Raw genomic sequence first — 25,049 nt, 5'->3', positions numbered from 1 at the left:
GTATTTCCATGATGCTGTTCCCTGGAATGATGAAACCTGCAGTGTTCTAGATTTTTACTTTAAGTGAAACACAATGTCTGGGGTGTTAATAGTAAGAGCAGCAAAGTTTGCACATAAGACCAGAAGGTCCAGAAGTGAGCTGTTAAATGCTGCACCGCGAGCGATCATCTTTAACCCATCCTCATCAGTGGAGGAGCATCAGTAATCAGCATGTCATGGCAGTTTGTGATTGCCATTCCCAACAGGAAGTGCCAGTTGCTCTCTTCAGCTTGATTGGCGTCCTCGGATGTCTTGTTTATCTGGGCCAAGTGGTTTGGCGTATGACCTGCCCCAGCCACCTATTAAGACCAGGAAAAGGACTAGTGTTGCAGGGCAATAAATACTGGCCCTGTTTTGATGTTGAGGTCCTTTGAGTGTTCGGACGGTCCCTGCTCTCCACAGCAATAACATGCATCAGAAGACAGTGACATTTCAACCTCCCATATGTACACACGCCGTAGACGAGGCGATCATTTACTGTCTTGGAAAACGCATGCAAGGCTTGTGTCAAAATCCTGTCACATTTCTGCTTGCTTTCATACTGGCTGAGAATTGATGTACATCATTACCATTCTTTCAAATCTTAAAGATCCAGGGTGTGAAAAATTACTTTTAGAATCTGAACAAAATACCAAGGCTGTCTTGATTTTGGTTATTGTGACATTTAAATGCATTCCGGCTAGTCATTAATCAAAACACATTGTTGTTCTGTTTTTTGTTTCCTTTTGAGCTTCAGAGCCACCAGAAACAGCCTGGTGTCTAATACAGAATACTCAAAAAATGCAAATAACAGTTTATTAATTTGCCTTTTTTTCACTTCAAAGGACAAAAACATTAACAACTACTTATAGAAATAACATCAATGATATGCCATCAACAGTTGGGGGAACTATGAGTGCCTCTTTTGCAATCAGAGGTTGAGTTCATTACTCTCAACACAAAGATGGACAAGAGCCATTAATATAACGTACTATGGGATTTAATGAGTTCCCTGAAAAAAGACTTGATAAGATGATAATTGTGATGATAATTTGAGCAAGAGGGGGATTTGTGTCCTATAACCCTGTCAGGGTGCAAATTAACAAAAACAACAAACTCTCACCAAATCCACGACTCGCAGGGAGGTTTAACATAAGTGTAACATGTCAAAATATTGATATTTGCAACAAGTCAGTGTCTGCAGCGGGAGCACTTTGATCCATCACTGGAGGGCAGGAGGTTGCGCGTACACGCCGCTTGAGGGCAGCGATGTGCGTGTGAATTGGCGGGCAGTTGTATCATATTCTGAGTGTTCAACCATCAGGAGCGTCCAGATGAGGTGTGAGGACATCATGCATAATCACTGCTTTCTTATCACCTTCATTCAAGATCATCACAATCTATGGATGGATATAGTTGTCATGGTGACAGTTTCTTTTTGTAAAGTAAAGTCCTCCAACAAAAATTTCCAACAAAAATAACATGAAGAAAAAGAAAGTCCCAAGAAGTCTCTCTCTCTCTTTGATTTAAACACACACAGACACAGACACACACACACACACACACACACACACACACACACACACACACACACACACACACACACATGCACGCAAGCGCGCACGAGAGAGAGAGTGCCATTAGACCACCGTTGCATTCTGGCGCGCAGTCCCTCTACTTGCGCTTGTCAAAGGTACAGCGTGCCGCGCTCCTGGCGCCCGGTGGAACACATCCACGTCACGCAGGAACGGCAGTGAAAGCAACCTGAAAACAAAATAGTTTTTTTTCCCCCCTTTCTCATTTCCTCTGGAGGGTGAGAACTGGTTTCATGGTGGACTATGGATGCAATTTTCAATTATTTCACCCCATCGGAATCTCAGAGGGGATTTGCATTGAGATCTGACGTTAGTTTCTTGAAATTCTAGTGAAAGACAACAGGGTGAAAAACATGGATCTTTACGCAAGAAACGAGACGTCGTCCGGTTGCGCAGGAGCGCAGAGTTATGCACAACAGGATGGAGCCGGTAACCGGAGCTTGGAGTCAAACATCACCTGCAGCAACGCGTCCCTCCTCATTCCTCAGCGGGTGAGACAGAGAGGTGAGCGGGCGCATCAGATGATCTCTGACACTGACATCTTCTTTACAGAAAAACTAAACCAAAACATTTTTTGATTGAATTGCAGGTATTTTCACATGGGTTATAATATATAAAAGTGAAAGGAAAGTGTTCTATTAACAGCTCGTACTCACAACTGGAGCTTTTATGATGAATTACTTTCATCACTGTGGCAACAATTACTTGAGAGGGTTTTTTTTTCCCCTCTACAACTTGATAAGAAATGTGGAGGCCTTTTCCCACCACAAAGCTGGATAAACTGGCCTCAGAGATTGCATGTGGATGTCACGTTCAAGGGATGTATGTGAAATCCTGGTCACACCTGTGATTTATCTACAGTATGATAACATTTAGAGCCTGCCCTGGGGCTTTTACATTTTCTGCATGAACATGGGCATTAGTCAATTACCTTTCAGGTAATTGTGTCATTTGTAGCATTAACAATACAACTGGCTTAATTTCAGCCCGTGAACAAGAAAGAACATTTAAGTGCGTCATCACTCTACATCCTCTCATTGGTATCTCCATCTGCTACTTTCTCAATCAAAACATGCTATTTTTATCCGACTTCATCCCTTAGCAGTTGTTGCGTTGATGAGGCGTGTGTGTGTATGTTTGAGTGTGTAAAAAGACCCTGCGGATTGAGCGTATTCCTTATGTTGACAGACAAAGGAGAGGCAGGCTATCATTTCATATCACACAGACTTTCACTTATGTTTCATGCCTTCGCTAACCGATATTGTTTACGTGTCACCCACTGGCCTTACTTTTTGTTCTTTAGTGCAGTGGTTCGTGATATTTATTCCTAGTGAGACTCAACTACTAGTACATAAGAAAAGCTCTTCCTCTCCCAAGCAAGAGCAAACGCACCATTTTTTTTTTACACTTATTGAACATATCTAAAAGAACATCTTGCCATTTTTGAAAGAGGACCATACAATACATTTTTGTAAGCTTTTATACACACATCTGTTGAAAATTGTTATGCTCAGAGACGGGAAAAATATTTGACGGGTCGTCAGTCAAGCACGGGGATGAAGGATATAGGGAGAGTCACCCATTGAATCATTTGCAGTCCCTTCACACCCAGTGGCAATTTTCAAATCCATGGTTTCAAAGAATAGAGAGACAAGCCAGGCCTCTACAGGGATGTGAATGGTCTATTGTGTTCTAAAATGAATACTTTGGCAGATACAAAGCCTCCAGACTGACTCACTTACCTTTTGGCTTTTGCCTCATTTCTCGACACCTTTTGTACTGAATTGTCTCTGGAACTATCACACATTCATCTTCTAATGAAGAAATAAGGATGTCTGACTCCACACAGCTGATGTCACCATTATTACTCCATCACAAATTGCTTCGCCACCATGTTTGCCGATTCCACCCGTCTCCTGCCTGTCCATCAAACTGATGCTCAGTATTTATGGAGCAGATTGAGTTGTGTCACAGTCAGATTTCCTCACCACCTCGCTCATTTATCTCCAGACAGAGGATGTCAAAGCAGTGTGCCAGACTTCCCAAATTCAACATGTTATATAGACAGGGGATTTTACAAATTATTTATTTTTGTAATTTTTTTTTTAGTGAAGTCTGTAAGGTTATAAAGAGATGTGCAAAAAAAGTAAGCAGTGGATTCCTACAAATCCTTAGCACTTTATTTCCATGAAGTTCCAACAGCAAGTTATTCAAACATCTATTTAGGGCGGCGCTTAAGTGTTGTATTCAGAGGGGGTCAGTAGTTTGAATGACATAGTTCAAAACATTATTCCGTTCATTTAGTATCCATGCAGCTTACCCTGTGTGACGGGTCAGGGTATACTGGAGCAGATCTCAGCTGACAACAGGTGAGGTTTAACCCGGACGGAATACCAACCGATCACCGGGCCATACATAGAGACGTACAACCATTCACTCTCATTCATTTGGGTCAATTTCAGAATCAAAACCAGAAGTTCTTAATGATCCCAGAGGAAATTGAATAATTGAATTTTAGTGTTTGATTAAGCTGCTGCATATTTTGTCTGTGGGAGGCAGAACATACTGGCCTCAGTTGACCACAGGAATCGCTTCTGTGAGAGATCAGTTGCACCATTGCACTTAACTGGTGCCACTTTTCACACAGGCTACCATTCAATATCAGCTCTTCAAAGATACACTTGCAGCTATGACAAAAATAAGTCTCCTGTCAACAAACAAAAAAGACAAACAAAAAACAACTTATTTGGAGTCCGATTTGTTGATATTTTTCTTTTCCATTCTTTTTTCCTTTCTTCTTCTTCTTTTGCTGATTTCATGATCATCTTATTGTATTTAGCCTCCATTTTTTGCGACAGATAGAATTGTAGTAATTTCTCTGCTCGATGGAAGGATTGCATTTTTGCTTCAGCCACAAGAGGACCAAAGTGAGCGCCTTGAACTGATATTGTCAACTGTTTATTTGTCCAGATCCCTTTCTAGGAGTGCTATTTACCGAACTGCCTCTGATATAATGAAAAACTCAGCCCATGGAGCATTACACTTTTAAAACTTCAAATATGTTTGATCAAATATGTTCTATCAAATGTTTCAGTTAGACTCTCTATGGGCAGGAATTTAAGAGAAAAAATAAAATTTAACATGACAAAGTGGGGCAATTATATTACTACTGGCCAAAGAAAGCAGATAATATCAATGGTTAGGGAAAATGTTTATTTAAGGAGGTGGAGGGCCCTAAAAAATTAATTGTCTCAACTTAAAAAGTGTCGACTGAAAAAATGATTTTGTAATATTTAGTGCTGTAATGCAACAGAACTCAGACCCAGTTATTTAGTATTACATTCTAACAAGTCATAGAATTCGGTTTAGTTTGATTCAGAGGGTTGGAGGCGGAAAAAACACACATTTTGTTAATATCACAGCAAGAAAACAAAAAAACAATAGCTAAAAAAGGGAGGAAAGAAGCAAATCCAAAACCTTGACATGCAAGAAATAACTCCAACCTGTGTATTGGTAGTTTCACATCCATGCTGCAGAATTTATGTTTGTTGCCATGATTTTGAAAACGAAGAGGTGAGAACAGAATCAATGAACAGTGTTTGAGTCGTCTCTCTATTAACTGTTCTGGTGTGCAATTGGCTTAGTGACCAGGCTTAGATGACATTTACCATGCTGGATCAGTCACTTGCTGTGACATTTACGAATGCCTCAGTTTTAAAGAAACGGAGACAGATTGTCTCTGATAGGTATAGTGACACAAAAGCCAACAGGGATACAAAATGACATGTGTGGCATATCTTTTAGACTGGAGGTAAGCGTGAGGTAATTGTCTCTCTATTTATATCTATATTCATATTTACCTTTGATATGATAACTGTCACGCTGCTGTGACAAAGGAATTTTCCTATGGGGATCAATAAAGTTCATCTTATCTTATTTTATAATTCAAAGTCACTATTTTGCTGAGTGAGACAAGCAAATGAAGCCCTAAATATTCATGGATGAATATGAACCTCCTCTATTTAACTGCACATCTTATAAGAGCCTCTGCAACGTCATTTAACTTATAACTTGATTTATTTGAACTTAACTACCGGCAGTGAATTTTATCATCAGCCAAATTCTAGTCTTGAGCTGCAGGCAATACAATTGGGCCACTATATTACAGTCAATGTTACACAAGAGGAGAATATGGTGTAATGGTGTTTGCATTTAAACATCTGAACTGCACTGACTGAAATGTGCACAAAGAAGTGTAATAAGCAGACATCCTGCAAGTAAGTAGTGTTACGAAACACAGATATATAAGCTAGAAAGTATGCATTTCTAAAACAAACATTGGAAAGGTATCTTTTGTTTTTTAACCTCAGGTACTTTCCACTTTTTGCCCTATTTCACTTGCTTTTTTAATTTGATTTTTCCCTTCCCTGGAATTCATTGCCAAATTTTCCAGGTAAAATGTTTACTTCTTGTCAGGAAAGTGAGTAACTCATCTTTACTTCAGATGATGATTAAATAATTTTTTTTTCGTTTGGCACAAAAAAAAAAACTCATCATGGAAGCTACAGATCTTAAACATGCACGACTGAGAGGGAAGGCACTGTGCTAGTCTTGTAAGTGATTTTGACGTCTACAATTCATACAATTGTGCAAATGTGATGAATCACTCAGACACTGAAAAAGCAATGAAATATATTTATAGAGTATTAAAAAACCAACTGAAAACTTCATTATTGCACATTGCCTGCACATGGCAATAAACACTTTGAATGTTGCTTATTGGACATAGACGGAAACGCCCTGCTGCCCAAAACCACCAATATGTTGAACCATGACAAGACACCCCTTTTCAATGTTGGGAGCTACTGTGTTATATCTATGGGTAATGAATGCAGGAAAAGCTTTGGTGGGGATGATGATAAAGGTGCTGCCTTCTCAGGTCAAAAGAAGGGCCCTGATTTCTGAAGGAATCTCTTAAGTGTGCAGTCGCAGTTATCATTTATCAGTGGTTCTGCACTGCCAGCTGGCCTGCAAGCTAATTGGCTTTGATTAGTCAGAAGCTCGTGCAACATATTTTGCTTGGAAGGGTAGAGTGAGAGACAGTAATAAATGAGTGTTACAGTTCATTTCTCTTTGCAATCATCTGTCTTCACATTTTCATTATGTTCCTGCATGCACAAACACATAATAAAAAACTTGCCGCAATGATAACGAAACAAGGTTTTGTCTTCGGGACAGGAAACGCAATTTGGGAAGAGCTTTAGATTTGCAAGAGGTGAGTATGAGACAAATGGGAATCCCGCGTCAGTGTTTTTCTGACTTGATCGAACTTAAATTAACTGAGTTTGCATCCATTATTAATATATTGTAAGAGACATTAAATAATTCAGACTGCCAGGTTGTAAACATTGCCGTATATCACCTTCATGACATGTTATCTCCCAGTTTTCCTATGCACCATATTCAGTATCTGACCATATTAGATGAGAAAAATCCCACCTTAGATGCTCTTCTCAATGCTCGCCCGTGGCAGTAGTTGAAATGTTACGGCTTAACCTCTACCTATGGCCATATTTGTGATATACAAGCAGACGTGTAGAGCTGAGATTATGTGTCTGCGCCATCTGTGCACCTCAAGTGTACACCAGACAGACTCTGTTGGAAGATTGCTTAAACAGATGAGAAAACAAGAACATGAGAAATAAGGGTTTGAAGACATTCGCATTGTAAGAAATAACAACTACCTTTCCTTCATCTAATTGCAATTGACATAGTAACGTTGGTCATTTGAACTTTGGAATCAGGCCAATAAAATTGAAATTTCAATGTGCCAAAACAACACAGCAGTGTGGTTAAGTGCTGCTCATGCCACAGCGTTCAGAGTGTCTTTGTCAATTTCAGGGAATAATAATATGGTCGTAATGATCCGCATTTGAAATTGCGAAGGGAAATGGTGCTTCAATATGTCTGTCCGATATAATGATTCTTTAAAAGTAAGTGATCATAGCTGGAGTGGGTTTATTAGCTAAAGCGAAGGTCCTCGTCATCTTGAAACTGCGTTTTGTTACAGTTTGAAGGCATCATTTCAACTTTTCTCAACAAAATTGATGAATATCAAAACTATGGCTTCTTTTTTTTTATTAAATGCCACCCAAGACTTGGAAACAACAACTTTTAGCTGTTTTTTGATCCACAAATGATGCAGTCATTTTGGAGGTAATGATCAACCTCAAAGTAGGAATCAATAATGGTGTCATTACTTCTCATTTCACACATGTAAAATTATTATAGGATCAAAGAACTTGTGGAAAACATATACTTAGCTCTAAACCAGAAAATACCCTGCATTATGCTGTGCAAAAATGCATCTCATCACTGTATTTGAAAACAAAGGGAGGTTTGTTTGAAACATGATTTCTGGTGTGTTTTTAGACTGCGGTCTCTATCCAGCGCTACAGAGCAAGTCTATATTTTTCTGGGATTAACACTTGAGGTGTTTTGGTTTCAGATGTGTTGCATTTGTACTCTGCAAGTGGGTTTACATGGGTGCTTCTCATCTCTAGGAGATTTCCAGCTAACAACTTGAAATGTTGTGTCTAGCAGTGGTTGAGCTGAGTGGAGGCAGACACCATAGACTCTGCGAGACATGATCCAGTAAAACTGCCAAATGTGCAAGAGCCCTGAGCCACTGGAATATTGTACTTCAAGGTGTCTTAATCTGATAAACATTTTTTATATTTATGGCGGTAAACAGAACCCAGACATGAATTCAATGCTTGTAAAATTGTCAGAATATATATATATATATATATATATATATATATATCATGAAATCTGAATATATATATGAATGAAAACACATATCACTAAATCTGGATATATATGTCAATGAAAATATGAAACAAATATAATGAAATATGAATATATACATGTGAAAATATGAAATATATCATGAAATATATCATGAAATATGAATATATATTCTGAGAATTTGACAAGCATTGAATTCGTGTCTGGGTTCTGTTTACTGCCATAAATATAAAAAATATTTATCAGATAAAGATGCCATGAAGTACAATATTCCATTGGTTCCGGGCATTTGGCAGCTTTACTGGATTATTTTATATTTCATTTGTGAAATCTGAATTCATAAACGTACAGTTGTGTGTGGTTGTGGGTTTTGACATTATTGTGCAAAGGAATGGAATTCTTGTATAGTGAAATACAATTTATTCATTTCTAATGACATACACTCTCACAGCTAGTCAAAAAGATACAGTGAACTATCAAGATTTGTTTTCAACATACACATGGTTGTCTTTGAAAAATAAATGAGGGCATGGATTACGATTCAATAGTCTCTGTATATTCCAGAAGACAACATTTCATTTTTCATTATCATAAGCCTTATATTATGTGAACCTTGTGACACTAAAATTGTCAGGGTCTGACACGGCTGGATCAAATTGGCAATCTGCACCAGCTGCCGCTAATTACCTGGCCCCATAAAGAGCAGCGGCAAGCGCTGCTCAGGGCCAGAGAATTCACAAGGGATCAAGAAGGCTCGAAGGAAGGATCGACTGGAGGTCCCAGGGCTTAAGGATTTTGGGACCCTTCTTCTAACCCTGCCTGGGATCCTGCCGTGACCCTTCCCTTCCTGCCACCCTGCTTGGGGGCCCCCCCCTGCATCCCTGTCTGGGACCCCGCCTAGGACCCAGCCTGGTGAGACCCAGCCTTGTGCGACTGTCTCGGGGCCAGGGAATTGCCAGCCTTAGACACCCTGCCTACCTAAATAAAAGAGCTCAAACCCTGATTTAAGCCTTGAAGGTGTGGTTCCCTGCCCGAGTCGGCCCTGCGGCCCGTGACAAAAATGGCATTGTTCTAAGACAAAGAAATCTCTTGGCTCAGGTAGTTAGACAAAGCTATTTTTGCAGAAAACAAAATACAATTGTACATATAATATTTAACATGTAAAATATTCCTAAAAAGTGAATATGAATTTCATTTAATTAATCTGTCCTTTATTCAAGTTCTCTACTTTGTTCATTTGCAATTCTTTCCCAATTCCCAGCACTTTCCAGTTGTTAACCATAAACACTATTCTCATGACTTGATTAGGTAACTTCAACCTTCCACTACTGTTTGTCATGGCATAGATTCAGCTTTCAGGCCTAAGTTTAAAAATCAGATATCAGTGAACTCAGAGAAAGTACATCAATTATCATAATTCTTTACTGTGAAGCTTAAACATCCACTAGTTGAAACAAGAATAAAAAATATACCTCCACAACCGCAGTTGTGTTTTTGAAATGGACGTAGTGAGATCATGTGAGGCCGTATGTTAAATATTTAAATTCCTAAGTTAGCTTTAATTTATTCATTCATCCTTTGGAGGAGACAGGAAGTGAACACCATTTCGTACCACTGATGCATCTTTTGTGTAACCTTTTGTTATAATGCAACTTCGTATTAAGCTGTAGCTAAGGCAACAATAAGTTGCTGTTCGCTCAAGGTGATAAGGTCCATGTTGTCCTGGTTACAATAACAATAATAATAAAAACTGTGACGAAAATGTGACGCTCACACTTGAAAGCAACCTTGAAAGTAGGAAAACAAGCAGGTGCATCTTCTGATATTTTTTCAAATCATTTGACAGAAAAAGTCTTTGCAATATTGCAAATGTGTGTCTGCTGAGGGAATTAAAACAGCTGTGTCACCACTGATATGTTTTCCCGCTTGCAACTGGCACGTTCTCACAAGACATTATCGTGTTCCTTCTTTTACTGGCAGCCTTGTCACACTGAAAATCTTGATTAAAAAATCCTTGCTCTATGCCACCATACTTACCTTTTTCTTAGTTTTTAATGTCAAATAATGTGATATTCATTGTGGCTATTACATCTATTGATGTGTCTATTTCAAATGTAATTTAACTGGGTGATTTCTAACATTCTTTACATGGTAGGTACTAGTTTGACGTACTATTCAATACGTGTGTGTGTGTGTGCGTGTGTTTGTGTGTTTGGGTTGCCGTTGTCATTGCCTGTATATTATTTAAATTATGAAGAATGCATACTAAGGATGTGCTTATTATTAACGTTAACTACAGTGTGCACAGGTGTAGGAGCTCAGATCAATGCTGAGTAAACTCTGTCTTTGTGTTGATCAATAGCTGCAGTATGATCATACTGAGAATTGTGACACAGAAAGGATAAAGTGGTTTAAAAGAATTAAGACCCTCACACATCAACATGCCCCCTCTGCTCTTTTGTTTGTTCTAGGTGATGACCACACACTGCGGATCGTGCTCTACTCTCTCATCTTCTTCTTGAGCGTGTTTGGCAATCTGTTGATCATCGTGGTGCTGACGGTCAATAAACGCATGAGAACTGTTACCAACACCTTCCTGCTGTCACTTGCTGTCAGTGATCTCATGATGGCCATTTTCTGCATGCCTTTCACACTCATCCCCAGCATCCTAAAGGACTTCATCTTCGGAGCTGCCATGTGCAAGATAGTGTCTTACCTCATGGGTAAGAGGGAATGGGGCAGGGTTAAAACCTCAGTTTCCAAGAGTATATTTCGGTTATAATTACTATCCCAGTTATATCCTATCAATAACCAAATCTCACCTTGCAATCACTCCCTTTTCATCACCATTTGCAGAATAGCAGACTCCATAATAAACATGAGAGCAGCAAAATGATACCATCAGGGTTGTGTGTAATAACTGAAACATGCACACTTGCATGTGGATGTGGGTGATTTATCCAGTCTCGCTCATGAATGAAGGCTGATGCAGACCTTTTAGAGAGAGTTTTAAAATATAAACAGCTTGGTTGCAGTAGGTGAACTGTATCTTGAGGGACCAGCAATTTCCAACTATGGGCATGAAGTCTTGTTGGATAAACTTTAAGACTCAAATGGTGCCCTTATAAGTTGCTGGTCAACTAATGTGTCCAGAGAGCCAGACTGATATGATGTAATGCGCCAAGCTGCCCTTTAGACTGACTGTGACTTGTGATTTTTGGCTTCATACATTTATTTATGATACCATAATATTTATGTATAGTGTACATGAAAAATTTTGTTGACATATAAAAATTCTATGAAATCGAAGGGATAATACTTTTCATGCAATGTTTCCTTCATGTGAGATGTTTTCAAGTGCGTGTGTGTGTGTGTGCGTGTTTAATTTGCAGCATTTTGGATCTTGGCAGCTAAAACCTACTTGAAGTACTTAAAATTATGAGGAAGAATGAGGATTCATGTGGGAACGTCTGACTGGATGAAAATAACTGGGTATTGCAAGGGTTGGAGGATTAATGCTAAAAGCAAGACCTCAAATACATTGAATAATTCACTCTTTGTACTTAAGAAGACAGTTAATTTCATTTTAACTTTCCATACAATTGTTTTTATTTTTCATTATACCTTAGCTTAAATGCTTAAAGGTAACATAGAATATTCTTTTATGATTTTGTGGGGATTTTAGAGCACCCATATGTCATTAATAAGGGCCACCATCTGTCTGTCAGCAGGTTTACACAAAACCTTCCCCGGCCAGTTTTCAACACATACCTGGTCTTCTGCTGATTACTTCAAAATTTAGCAACAAATCCCAAAGTATTATAAATGGTTGAATGTATGATAGGCAAGATAAAAAGTATGAAATGTGTTCAAAGTATTCTCAAAACTGTCTGACATTCTTTCACAAAATTCACAAAAAAGACAAAGAAGCCTCAACCAAATCCTTGTTAATGCGTGGGTGTTTTTTGTTCAAAAAGCAGGTATGAACTTTTAAATTGGGAATGGGTCTTAGCTAACCAAGACTCTGCAAGAAGAAATCATAACTTAACATTAATTACTAAAGATGTCTGTGGAGGTTCTCAGTCATCAAGGCCATGGTTAATTTTTGTCAAAAGAACCTCTCGGATGAGCGGTGAAACCTCATCAAGGGAAGAAAATCAAGTCCAGTTTTTATGAAAAGAATATTTCAACAAGTACCTATAGATATTTACAACCTACTTTCAGCTTTTTGTCCAAGGGGTTAACACATGAAAAGAATCAGGCACTCTGTCACAGGCAACACAAATAGATGATTTCTTCTTCAGCATTTCTTTAGTTTGAAAAGACACATGGCCTTAAATTGTTTAATTGATTGCTGTGGAAAGGGATTCAGATCATTATTAAACAAAAACTATATACTTTGTCGACCAATAAGGGACTATAGGACCTAAATAAGTGAGGTAACAGCATTTCCTGAAAAGAGAAATGAGTCAAGGAAACTGCCGAAAAATGAATACATCTAAAAACAACTATTCAATTCTATTAATACAAACTATGCTGTGGGTTAGGGTTAACCCTGCTGTAAAACTAATACACCCGACCAAACACATCAAATGAGACAACCAAGACATAGCAGACTGTAGTGTGAATGATATCCGATTTGGTCAAGTTAATGTGAGTAATGTCAGAGAATGAGAGAGCTAGATTTATAAGAGCAACAAGTGACCCATGCACCTATGGTGCTGTGCTGATAAAGTCGGATGAGCAGTCAGAGGTTCAGTCTGCTGAAGCAGGTCAGAGTGACAAGGGTAGTGAAGAGCAGCTACCCCAAATTAACCTCTTGCTCCATTGAAGTTACACACGGTTAAAGGGATTTTGCCAGATTAGAGCACCCAAGCTTTTCTACGGTGAATCGTCAACATCTGAACCCTCCAAAAAGTCAAGACGCTGAAAAGTGATTATTTATGGCTGAAGAACAGCTGCATAGTTCTTGAAGACGATCTATTTCCAGGTGGAAGGTAGTTTAATTTCAATATTCCCTTGGCATTTTTACATATTTAAGAATTGAAAAGGAAATAAATAAAAGATGCAGATCTCTTGTTGCAATACTGTATCACTTCCGTCTTACCTCTGCAGTTTAAATAGACAGAAGGGGACATCTCTGTCTGATGAGCATTCCTAAATTGCTGTTGAAGTGATTGATTTGCATTCAATAGAAAATGAAAAGGACAGTCGGCGGGTCTCTGAGGGATAATTGTGCTGTTGAAATTAACCTCTATTCAGACACTGCTTCCAACCTCATGTATTCTTCCTGGTTACCTGACCTGCAATAACCACAGGGCCAAGTAGGAGTCTGGCGCTAATAAGTCCTCCGACACCCTCCCATCCATTACTTAACAAAAGATGAGGATTTCCATTTTCCAGCGTGATATAATCAGGGGATCAGGGCCATAGTTTTCTGAGGGTGGACGATTTGAAAATATTTTTGGAACTGTCACATTTACCTTCCAGTGCAGTTATTTTTTTTTATCACGTCTTGCCATACTGGATTTACAAAAGAACAAATTCTTTGACTGAAGAGAGAGATAAGACATAGCTGGATGTCTAAATTTGTATTTAAAAGTGATTTTTTTCTCTACCTCTAGTACCTGTCAATCATTCTTTTTCCAAACTATAGAAAACATCTCTATTCCATTTGTGTTATCAATATTGTAGAGCGGTCAGTTTCTAAAATGTTCCTTTTGACAAAAGGCCTAACAGATATTTTTACTTGTAAATAACATGAAGCCCATGAAATAATATAGTATGTCTGCATTTCAGACTGAATCCAGCTTGACTCAAAACAAGTAAAAAAATATCAAATGTTACAGTCTTATGAGGCAGGGTTTTGAGAAATTATTGACATTTTCAAGATCAAGCAAGGACTATGATTTAATTTTGATAGTCAGAATCTTCATATATCCTATTACTTTGGAATTTGTTCTTTGAACATTTTAATTGAACATACTTGAAGGTGATAGAATAATTTCCATATTAACTCAATACATTGTATATGAGATTGCATAAATGTGCTAATATACAACAACATTAGTAACAATATGTGGCATACTATTAAATAAAATGATTTATTTTCTATTATAGGGAAAGTTATCTCTTTCCAGCATCTTTGAAACACAAAGAAAATCAAGTGAGAAGGGCCGGGGAAATAAACAACATAAAAATTGTAAAACAACTTTTAATAACAGACAGAATCATTAAGTTTGTATTTTTGGAAAGCAGAGAACCCATAGGGAGAAATATTGACTATTTTTTTCTAAGTGTCAGCTTCACTCAAGCTGTTCACATGCAGACATCACACAGCACTCCTGGGATCTGAATCGCTCACAAACACACATCCTCATGTTGTCGCTGTGAGTCAGACAAGTAAGGAGTAATTTCCTTTCTTGCCTTGTCCGGACAGAGGTGGCAGATCAAATCTTTGGTAGAAGCCACTGTGATTTCCTCCTCAGCTAAAATCAGATAGCTGCCCCTTCATAGAGACTCACATTCTATGCATTTGCAACATGTCTCCACATTTTTTCCTTGTTTTGATTAATGATTTTTCCAGTACTTTATTTAATTTTATTATAACTGTCTAGAACTGTATCTTGAGCATAGAGCAGTAATAACTTTTCAATTATTAAATGAATTATATCTAGCTACATGCAGTGCGTGACAAAATACTTACTCATTTTAAAAAATATTTTGTGTTCCCACAGGTATATCAGTAAGCATCTCTACTTTCAGCCTGGTTGCCATAGCAATTGAGCGCTACAGTGCCATCTGTAACCCTCTGAAGTCACGGGTGTGGCAGACCCGTTCCCATGCTTATCGGGTGATTGCTGCTACGTGGATGCTGGCTTTCATCATCATGATCCCTTATCCAATAATCAGTCACCTGGAATCTTTTCAGCGGCCTGACAACACCACGGCTCACCAGTGTCGCCACAAGTGGCCTGTCGCTAAGGCAGAGCAGACATGGTGAGTTTCTTTGTGCCACTAAATCATCCCCTTTTAACCTTCAGGTATATTTGCTTGAGAGAACTAATTGCGCTAATCCACTTTTAATTACATTTTTTTGTCTTATTGTACAATCTTTCCCTAACAGCAGCTTCTCTAGGCCTCAATCAGAGACACACAAAATTTGTATTCATTTAAGATTCTCATGAGCCAGTTGCTTTACAGAATGCCTAATTAGAGAGAATTACAGATGCTGTTTTTGGTCACCCACATCATATGTATCTATCTGAATGGATGCAGCTGTCTTCATGGGACAAACTTTTTTTGAGACAATGGTGATATAAGAAATATTGGGCTGACACAGCTGTGTCTTTTCACACAACCTGAATAACTATTGCCCTGATGAAAAAAAAATTCCAGCAGCCATAAACATTAACTGTGCGTTAGTTTTTTTGTCTTCTCTTTACCTTAGCAGCATCATGTTCAAACTACCATGTTCAAACAGCCAACCACAGCACATTAACAGCGAGCCATCAGATCAGCCATCCCAATGTCTACCATCTGGACACAGAGCTGTTCCATATGAAATTAATCTAAGAGGAATTGTCTTAAGGGTGTACATGTGTACGTATGTGAGTACTTTCAAAAAGCCCCTCTACACTGAAACAATTGAAATACCCCTGTTTTGACCTGAAGCAAGTTTTTAACAGCCCTCAATTCTGCACATTGGCACAGATGAAAGAACAGAAGGAGGCAGATGTGTTTTTGTTTCGAGCTTTAGGCTAATTTCATTCAAACCTGCACGCTCAGGTGCACAATTGGATGCTTTACCAAGCATATGAATATGTTTTAGAACCTTAGTGCGTAATTCATTCCTGACTGAAACTTGTTTGTTTTTGTAAATTCTGCAAATTGAGCCCTATTCTGTGCCTTATGCATCTCCTTTATTACCAGTCTTGCATTGATGTACAGAAATTGTTTGTGTAATAAGAAAGTGACTTCATTTAATTTCCTGTGCAGCTATCTGTGTATGAGAAATGTTTTCCTGAACATGTGGTGAATAGATATGATAGACTGAAAGTAGGAGAGAAACATTTCTGTAATTAAATATATAATAACTCTCTTTGAACTTTATGAAACTTTGCCTTGGGTATGAGATTATGAGACTTTCATAATAGCAGTGTTCCTGTGCTTTCCAAAGACCACTGGAATGTTTGTCTCAAAAAAAACAATTCTCACTTTCATTCGGATATGATGATAATACATTTATTGTGCCTTTTGCTGTCCAAACACATGTCCTTGAAATGCTGTCTCTTGTACCTCAATAAAAATTGTTTTTACAACTGCTTTGTCTCTTTCAGGTACATTCTGCTGCTGCTTGTTTTATTTGCTATTCCAGGGGTGGTGATGAGTGTGGCCTACGGACTCATCTCCCGGGAGCTGTACAGAGGCATCCAGTTTGAGATGGGCAACAAAAAAAGTTCTACTGGTGAGGCCATTCATTTGGAGGATTTGGAAAACCTACAGAGGAGACAGCATATTAGTCCACTTAGGATGAGGTAGTTACGTTTACAAACAGCAGGAAGGGAATGATAAAATGCAAGACTGTACGCAATCTCTGTTTTTCCAAAGGCCTTTAGCTGTTTGACCCATTCCAGCTCAAATGTCTGTCTGTCACCCAAAATTGAAAACGTTTTTCATCCTGATGTGAGATAATGAGACACATTTAATAGGAACACAGGAGAATCACACATCTCCGGTTACATTTTTTCACCTATTAAAAGTTGTTGATGTGTCAGAGGCAAATGCAACATCTCTGTGCAAAACAACAATTTCTATGTTTTGACAAAGGGAAATGTCCACAATCAGGGACTCTGCATCCTGGATCTTGTAAACAATTCAAATGAAGGTAGTATTTATAAAACGGATTTAAGCCAATGAAAATGACCATCAAGCTGTACTAATACATATTATGTAACATGTTGATCTTACATAATGTGTTAAAGCGAGTGTAAATAATAGTAAAAGGTGGAAGTGTGGTCTTGAGTCACACTAATTTGATCAATCAGGCCAAATGTGTTCACATTAAATTTGACCTCAATGCTATTTGCTTGTTTCATGTGAGCCCTACCAATGGTCCAGATTAACTCGTAAATACTGGTATCAGATTTGTAGCTTGCATAATAAGGAATTTTGGACAAAGTCATCAATACTATAAATCCATTGTGAGTCGCACATATTTATCCAAAGTTTTTTTTTTTTGTCCAACTATAAAATTATATGCCTATGGTTGTCCATTGATTTAAGTTTTAGGCTGTTTGATCCATCCATCCATCCATCCATCCATCCATCCATCCATCCATCCATCCATCCATCTTCTGCCACTTATCTGAGGTCGTCGTGGGCACCAACCGGAGTAGGGAGGCCCAGACTTTCCTCTCCTCAGCCACATTGTCCAGCTCCTCTAGGGGGATCCCAAGGCGTTCCCAGGGCAGCCTAGAGACATAGTTTCTCCAGCTTGTGCTGAGTCTTCCTTGTGGCCTCCTCTCAGATGGGCCTGCCTGGAAGACCTCCCCTGGGAAGTGTCCAGGAGGCATCCTGACCAGATGCCAGAGCCAACTCAACTGACTCCTCTCTATACAGACGAGCGATTCTACTCCAAGCCCCCCCCGAACGGCTGAACTTCTCACCTTTTCTCTGAGGGAGAGGCTGCCCTGCAGAGGAAACTGGCCGCGTGTATTTGCGATCTCGTTCTTTCGGTCACAACCCCCAGCTTGTGACCATAGGTGAGGGTAGGAACGTAGATTGACTGGTAAATTCATAGGTTCCCCTTTGGCTCAGCTCCTTCAGGACAGACCAATGCAGAGTCTTCATCACTGCAGACGCTGCACTGATCCACCTGTCAATCTCCTGCTCCATCCTTAACCTCTCTTGTGAACAAGACCCCAAGATACTTGAACTCCTCCATTTGGGGCAGGACCTGTTCTCCAACCCAGAGTGGGCATTCCATCCGCTTCTAGTTGAGCACCATAGTCTTGGATATGGAGGTGCTGATCCTCATCCCAGCTGCTTAACATTCGGCTGCGGACAGCTCCAATGAGAGCCAGAGCTCATGGACTGATGAAGCCAACAGAACTACATCATCTGCAAAAAGCAGAGACTCGATTCTGTGGACACCAAACCAGATCCCCTCAGTGTCCTGGCTACACCTAGGAATTCTGTCTATAAAAGTTATGAACATAATCTGTGACATAGGGCAGCCCTGGGAGAGTCCAACTTTCACCAGAATCTCCTTGATGCCCACCAGAGATTGTTCTCCATGGTCTTCCCGAAATCCTCCCACGCCCGTGGGAGGATTTTTGCCTCGGCAACCACCGAAGCCGTATGCCGCTTGGGCTGCCAGTACCTGTTAGCTGCCTCCAGAGCCACACAGGCCAGAAACGCCCGATAGGACTCCTTCAGTCCCTCAAAACTGGAGTCCACCAGTGGGTTTGAGGATTGCTGCCCTTCTGTTTTAAAATCAGAGCTCTGGTCTGCTGCCTTGACAATGGAAGCACTGAACATGGCCAATTTGGCCCCAATGTCCCCTGCCTTCCTGTGGGTGTTGAGCCCAGGGGAAGATTGACCCATGCTGTTCCTTTTGGGTTTTCCCCGCCGAGCCCCATGGGTGAAGGCCCAGTCACCCAGCACTTGCCACCGAGCCCTGCCCGCGGGCCTGGCTCCAGGCCCCGGTGACCTGTGTTCAGGGAAGGGAATACTGGGTCCAACGATTGTCTTCTTTATGAGGGTCTTCCGAGCCACACTTTGTCTAGTCCCTCACCTGTGACCCTTCCAGAGGCCTAAAACCCCTGACAACATAGCTCCCAGGATCACTGGGATGCACTAACCCCTCCACCACGGCTAGGTGGCAGCTCACAGAGGGGTTTTTGGGGAAAAGTGGAGAGCAAATTTCCTAAGGATTTAAGTGGCTTGGATATGAATGTACATTGAAATATGAAGTGTTCAGGCATGGTTGTCCAATGGGGTCCCATATCCTGCTAACATTAAGGAGCCTTGCTGAATTATTCTTGTCAAAACTGCCCACAACTACATGTTTATTAACATGCAGCATCAAGTCAAGAATATTAATCTGTAGTCTAATTATAAATCATAACCGCTAAACCTCTTCTGTAGACAGAGCATTGAATGTGATCCATTTACAATGTAAAAAATCATGCCTAAGAATAATTATAGTTTTTTGGCATTGTTATGCACATATTATCTATTTATGAATGAAAACAATTATTTTGCCCAGCACCTTTGATAAAATTCTTCATATTTTTTTCAATTACAAAGAGTATTTAATTGTAGCAATTGAGAAAACATTTAGTTTAGTTAGATAAACAACTAAAAAAGGAATTAAATATCAATAAGTGCAAAATAGTGGATACTGCACATAATCCTGACATAGAATTTTGATGAAGTGACACCCCACCCCACATTCAGCTTTACTTGGTGGCCAGCTGGATGCCTGCAGGGAGGTTATGTTTCATGTAACCTTTCTGTGAGTGTATGAGAACGTTTGGGATATTAACAGAATGGCATTGGTTTGTTTCTGCTCCATTAAGGGATGGGATTGGCTGGCAGCTGCAGGCCTGGACATCACCATCTGTCTAGTCACACAGCGAAAGAGGTTGTCTGAAAGACAGCTCAGGAGACAATTATCATTGGAGGAAAAACATACATACAACAAACAAACAAACAAACAAACAAACAAACAAGAAACGCTTAATTTGGGAAAAAATCAATGCAGGACAAAACCCAGCACTATGGGCTGAATCAACTCACCTTGAATTGACTATTCCAGTATTTCACAATTTTCATTTTTCTAACATTGCTTTTGTTGAGTAGTTCGTTTAGATTAATGATCATTTTAAATATTTTTGTTTAATTTTACAGTGACAAGTTTCTGAAGTATCACCTAATGGTATGAGAGTAACATTTGAACTCCCTAGAATTTTCCCACAGCTCAACACCCTAGGATCCATGGTGATAGATGGCCCTCTTAAGAATCCTCCAGCTATAGCAGGGAAGGAGGAAGCTTGTGTGGAACAGACAAAAATCATACAATATCAAAGAGAAGATCAACAATAAATTAAATTGGGCTTGGAGATGAATGAAGGACTAATAGTTCTCACTGTTAGTCCTGCTAGATTAGAGTCCAATTGTCACATAAGTCAACAAACATTACAGTAAGGCACAGACACACACTTGCGTAAAAAAATATCTTAACGAAATGACATCAAGTTCTGAGAATGAATCACTAATGTCATTGCAATACTTTTTGGGCTATTCTTATCTACTCTAAATTTAAGGGAAAACTCTAACAAAGCAAAACTAAGTAAATAACTGAAATAAACAAATAAAATCAAACAAATGAATAAAAAAAATCTTTCATGTGATGTTCTATCTTGTTTACTTTTGAGAGCTCGTTCACACACAACAGTCTGCTCTTGTTCCCTCCAGCATTGAGTTATATGGGTCTTGAAAAATGTTCTCCAAATGTTGTGTCCTATATTTCTGAAACATATATCGACAGATGGGCAGTCTGTCTCAAGACTGTTCAGAAATCTTCTCTGTTTTTAAAAGCTTGCAAAATGAATGATTGTTGTGTTTACAGATGAAATGTTTTTGCCTACACTCTTTAATTGCTATCCATTTCTCAATTTCTTAGTGGAAGTAAAGAACAAGATTACTCAAAATATATTATTTAGCTCAGCTGTACCTTTATAAAATTTTGTTCCCAGGAATGTGAATTTTCTCTTCCTGTACAATCCCATACAGATGTGAAGAATGGCCTGACCTCAGCAGTGTCCAGCAACAGTGATGATGGTGATGGTTGTTATGTTGCCAATGCCCAGAGACAACACTCAGTGGAGATGTCGGCCATGGCTTCCTCAGGCAAGACGCTGAAGGCAGACAGGCCACGCAGTAACACGTCTGAAGCAAAGCTGGAGGCAAAGAAGCGAGTCATCCGCATGTTGGTGGTCATTGTTGTCCTCTTCTTTCTCTGCTGGATGCCACTGTACTGCGCTAATACATGGAGGGCTTTCGACATTTCTGCCAAACATGCCCTCTCAGGGACACCCATCGCATTTATCCACTTGTTGTGTTACACCTCCACCTGTGTCAACCCAATTATTTACTGCTTCATGAACACACGTTTTCGGAAGGCCCTGCTGGCCACTTTCTCTTGCTGCTTCGCTCCTTGTTGCCGTCATTGCCGTCATAGTCAGAGGGACAATGAGGAGGATGTTATGGCTATGGGAGTGTCCATGTCCAAGTTCAGTTACACAACAGTCAGCACCATGGGAACCTGCTGAGGTAGATTGATGAAAGCATGATCTAGAGGAGGCAGTTAACACAGCAACGTAGCACCTCTATCTGTTGTCTTCTAGGCCAATGTGTTCAGAGGGATGTCAAAAATAAAAGAAAAAGCAGTTTAACCATAGAAGGGAAACAAAGTGTCGGTATTTCCAGAATTGACCAAAACAAGGTGCTTGCAGATATGTTTACAGGGGGTACGAAGGTGTGCTTGCCTTGCGTGAGTACTGGACCATGTTATTATCTGTGATGTAAACTGTGGGCAAGTCACATGTTTACATGAGGATTATTATTGGCTTGTAAGCAGGAGGGGTTAAGGGGTGGGAGGTTGGCCACCACCAACAGCTACCCCATAGAGGAAAAAAATATCTGTCTTGCAACAGGAGAGTATCTGTGCTCTGATGCAGCAGCTGTGTTATTCCACACACATGCCCGGTGTATTTCGTCTGTAAGTAGTAATCATATGGAGATAATCTATTAGCTTTGTAACTGCCACATAGTGATTGTCAGTCATTGAAATTCCATTGCCTTGGCGACCAAGTGCCCGCTCCATTGTAATATAATCTATTTGTCTATGGTTGACTTGCCTCATTCATTACAAGAAATGGCAAGTCACTGTATAATTTAACATGGATTGTGTGGAAGAAGACTTTTGTGTTTCGTCAGCTTTAACGGTCCAGAATTTTTGACAAGATGGAAGCTGACAAATAAGTAGCTCGTCGTCGTCACTTTGATGGAATTCTATCACCTTCTGTTGTGGTGTAGCCTGGGTAAAGGATAAATCATTCTTCAAACATAAATTCTTACTTTTTAATAGTGATCACCCAAATAATGTATCAGTTGATATTTGATAAGAATCTTTTTGAAATGTATATTTATTTAGGGTGAATTTGCACGGAGCTTCTCTTTCAAAGAAATATCAATATTGTAATCATACAGTTTCACACAAATTAACTGCTGCTCAATAACAGGCCGATTTGCTGCCAATGAAAGCACTATAAACTGACAAGGTTGGGAGTCTAAGGACAAGGATACAAAGTTGGAATACATGGTCAAAGATAAAACCATTAATAACTCAAGAAACAATGTTTTATGCTATGTACGGTCGATGTAGCACAAAAAAGGCAATTTCAGCTAGGGAAAAAGAAGAAACTTTTCCAACTAAAAGGCAATTCTAGCCTAAACAACACTTTTGAGGACTAGGCTAGATCATCCAACAGACGAATCACTAATCTCTCTAGTGGCTGGGGTTTATTTGTTTTTGTTTGTTGCAAGGTATCTTATGTCTGATGGAAAAGATGAGAATACTGTTTGAAATTTTTTTCCAATGTTTTGATGAGTCTTGAGCACAAGTTTTATATGATTCAGTTCTGTCCAAAAAGCCCTTCGGTCAAATAACATTTAAGAAATCCGTGAGCGCTGCAACATTTTGTCATTTTATTGTCATTCGAGGTAAATGGTATCTTTTGGGAGGGGGCTTTTTTTTGCTCCTCTATAGGTCAAGTTTTGGACACTTATATATAGCCTTTTGATGTTTCTTGAACCACTGAAGTCCTTATCAAACAATTTGAGTATCTTTACATACAATTGTGTTTGATTCTTCAGAAGGAGGTTGTAGGAGCGTTATATTTCAAATAAGAAAATAACTAATAATACATCCTATATAGTCCAATAATATAACTCCATCTCATGAAAATAAATGCATGTGCCACAGTAGCTACAAATGAGTTGACTGGGTTCATGCATTTATTACTTGTTTCAAAATGTAGAACTGTCTTATCCTCTCATAGTGAGCATAGCCTTCCATGGCTCAACACCACTTCTTTCCAAATAAGGATTGTATATCTTTTGTAAAGTGATCAGATGGTTTCATATTAATATAGTAATACTTGCCATATAATATCCCAATTGATTTCCAATACATTCTAAAACGAAAGCTTTCATCAAATCATTACACGCTGTAAAATTCTTACATGAATGGCATCAGGAAGGTCCCAGCAATCTCTTTCAGTGCCTTTTGATCGAAAGAAGTGTTGGGGTATTGTATTATTTAATGATGTAAATGATGTACATTGCCCTGAAATTGTGTTTTTGCCTTTTTTCTTTTGGGTCACTTAGCTACATGTCGTCTCTGACCTTCTATCGTCTTCAGGTTACATCAGCCTGTTTATCTTATGGTCCTAGAAAAATGCACACTCATGTTATATAAAACATGACAGCATTTGCCACACTAACAGGTATCTGCAGTCAGCTTGCAGGTAAACAGCTGAGTGTGTCCGGTTAAAAATTCTCAAACAACCCATTAAAAAGGAGGTTGGCCGCTGAGGTCACTCTCCTGCGCCGCTTGGGACTGCTAATCAATATAAATTTTTTGGTCACTTTTTTGCAAAAGTAGTGTTCCTTTCGTTCAGCTTTCGCTTGTGTTATAAAATATGTGACCTAAAGATAAAATGAAAATGGGGTCCGAACTACTTATTACTCTTTTATATGTCAAAATATGCTGCTAATGCATTTTAACTTTCAAATCTGCAATTATTGTTGAAATTTGATAACACTTTGCTGAGATATGTTTTGAAAATTAACTCTTCTTTAAAAACATATTTTGCTTTTTAATTTGGATAAAGATGAATAATGAGCAGTCTGGAAGAAGAAAATGAAAATGTAGTTTGGATTACTTATTACTTAGTTATGAGTCATAATTTGCAGCCATAATCTTTCATACAAACTAGATGGGCTTTGTGAGTAACACTGTGCAGCATTCTCTTTGTGAATGAAATATAAATCACATTCAATTCTCACTGTGGCAGCAGGAACAAAATGAAGAGGGAGGAGCTGAGACCCCAAATCTGCATTACAGAAAAGAGAGTAAATTACATCCTGCTGTCACCCCGACACAAAGACATTGACATCATATACTTGAAACTTCATTGCAGTGGGTCCTTACCATCACTTTCTCTGTCAACGCGAACTCCTGCCTTGTTACCAGAGTCTTCTAATGCCATCTATTCAGGCAGAAAGTTATATGGAGGGTGATCTTACAACAAAGCTCCATATGTAATATATCAGACAGCAGTCTGATCTGCAGTGAAACCATGGTACATTATTTCTTGCAGCAGAAAATGTTGTTGTAGCCAAGTCTGAAATATGCCTTATCCTTTGCAACTCAGGACTCGGCATTGTATCGGAGACTTGAGTCTAGACAAGGACTCCAAAAATAGGGAGTCCATCAAAGTACTTAGTGTAGCGAGGGCATTGCTGTATTAGTGCGTGAATGGAAGAAACAGA

General features: G+C 39.2%; 1 protein-coding gene across 1 annotated transcript; it reads left to right on the top strand.

Moving 5' to 3' along the window:
• Positions 1-1,781: 1,781 nt before the first annotated feature.
• cckbrb (cholecystokinin B receptor b) lies at positions 1,782-24,226 on the top strand. Its single transcript, XM_086145210.1, has 5 exons — positions 1,782-2,117; positions 10,895-11,146; positions 15,161-15,422; positions 16,763-16,890; positions 21,225-24,226. Exons 1-5 carry the CDS (start codon positions 1,967-1,969, stop codon positions 21,761-21,763), a joined length of 1,332 nt encoding a protein of 443 aa, XP_086001336.1. The 5' UTR covers positions 1,782-1,966; the 3' UTR covers positions 21,764-24,226.
• Positions 24,227-25,049: the final 823 nt, after the last annotated feature.

Source organism: Fistularia commersonii, chromosome 4 (assembly GCF_037954325.1).
Source record: "Fistularia commersonii isolate RoL2024-O1a breed Wild chromosome 4, RoL_Fcom_v1.0, whole genome shotgun sequence".
NCBI lineage: Eukaryota > Metazoa > Chordata > Actinopteri > Syngnathiformes > Fistulariidae > Fistularia > Fistularia commersonii.
Note: the sequence above shows the minus strand (reverse complement) of the source record. Positions and strands in the feature narration are given on the sequence as shown.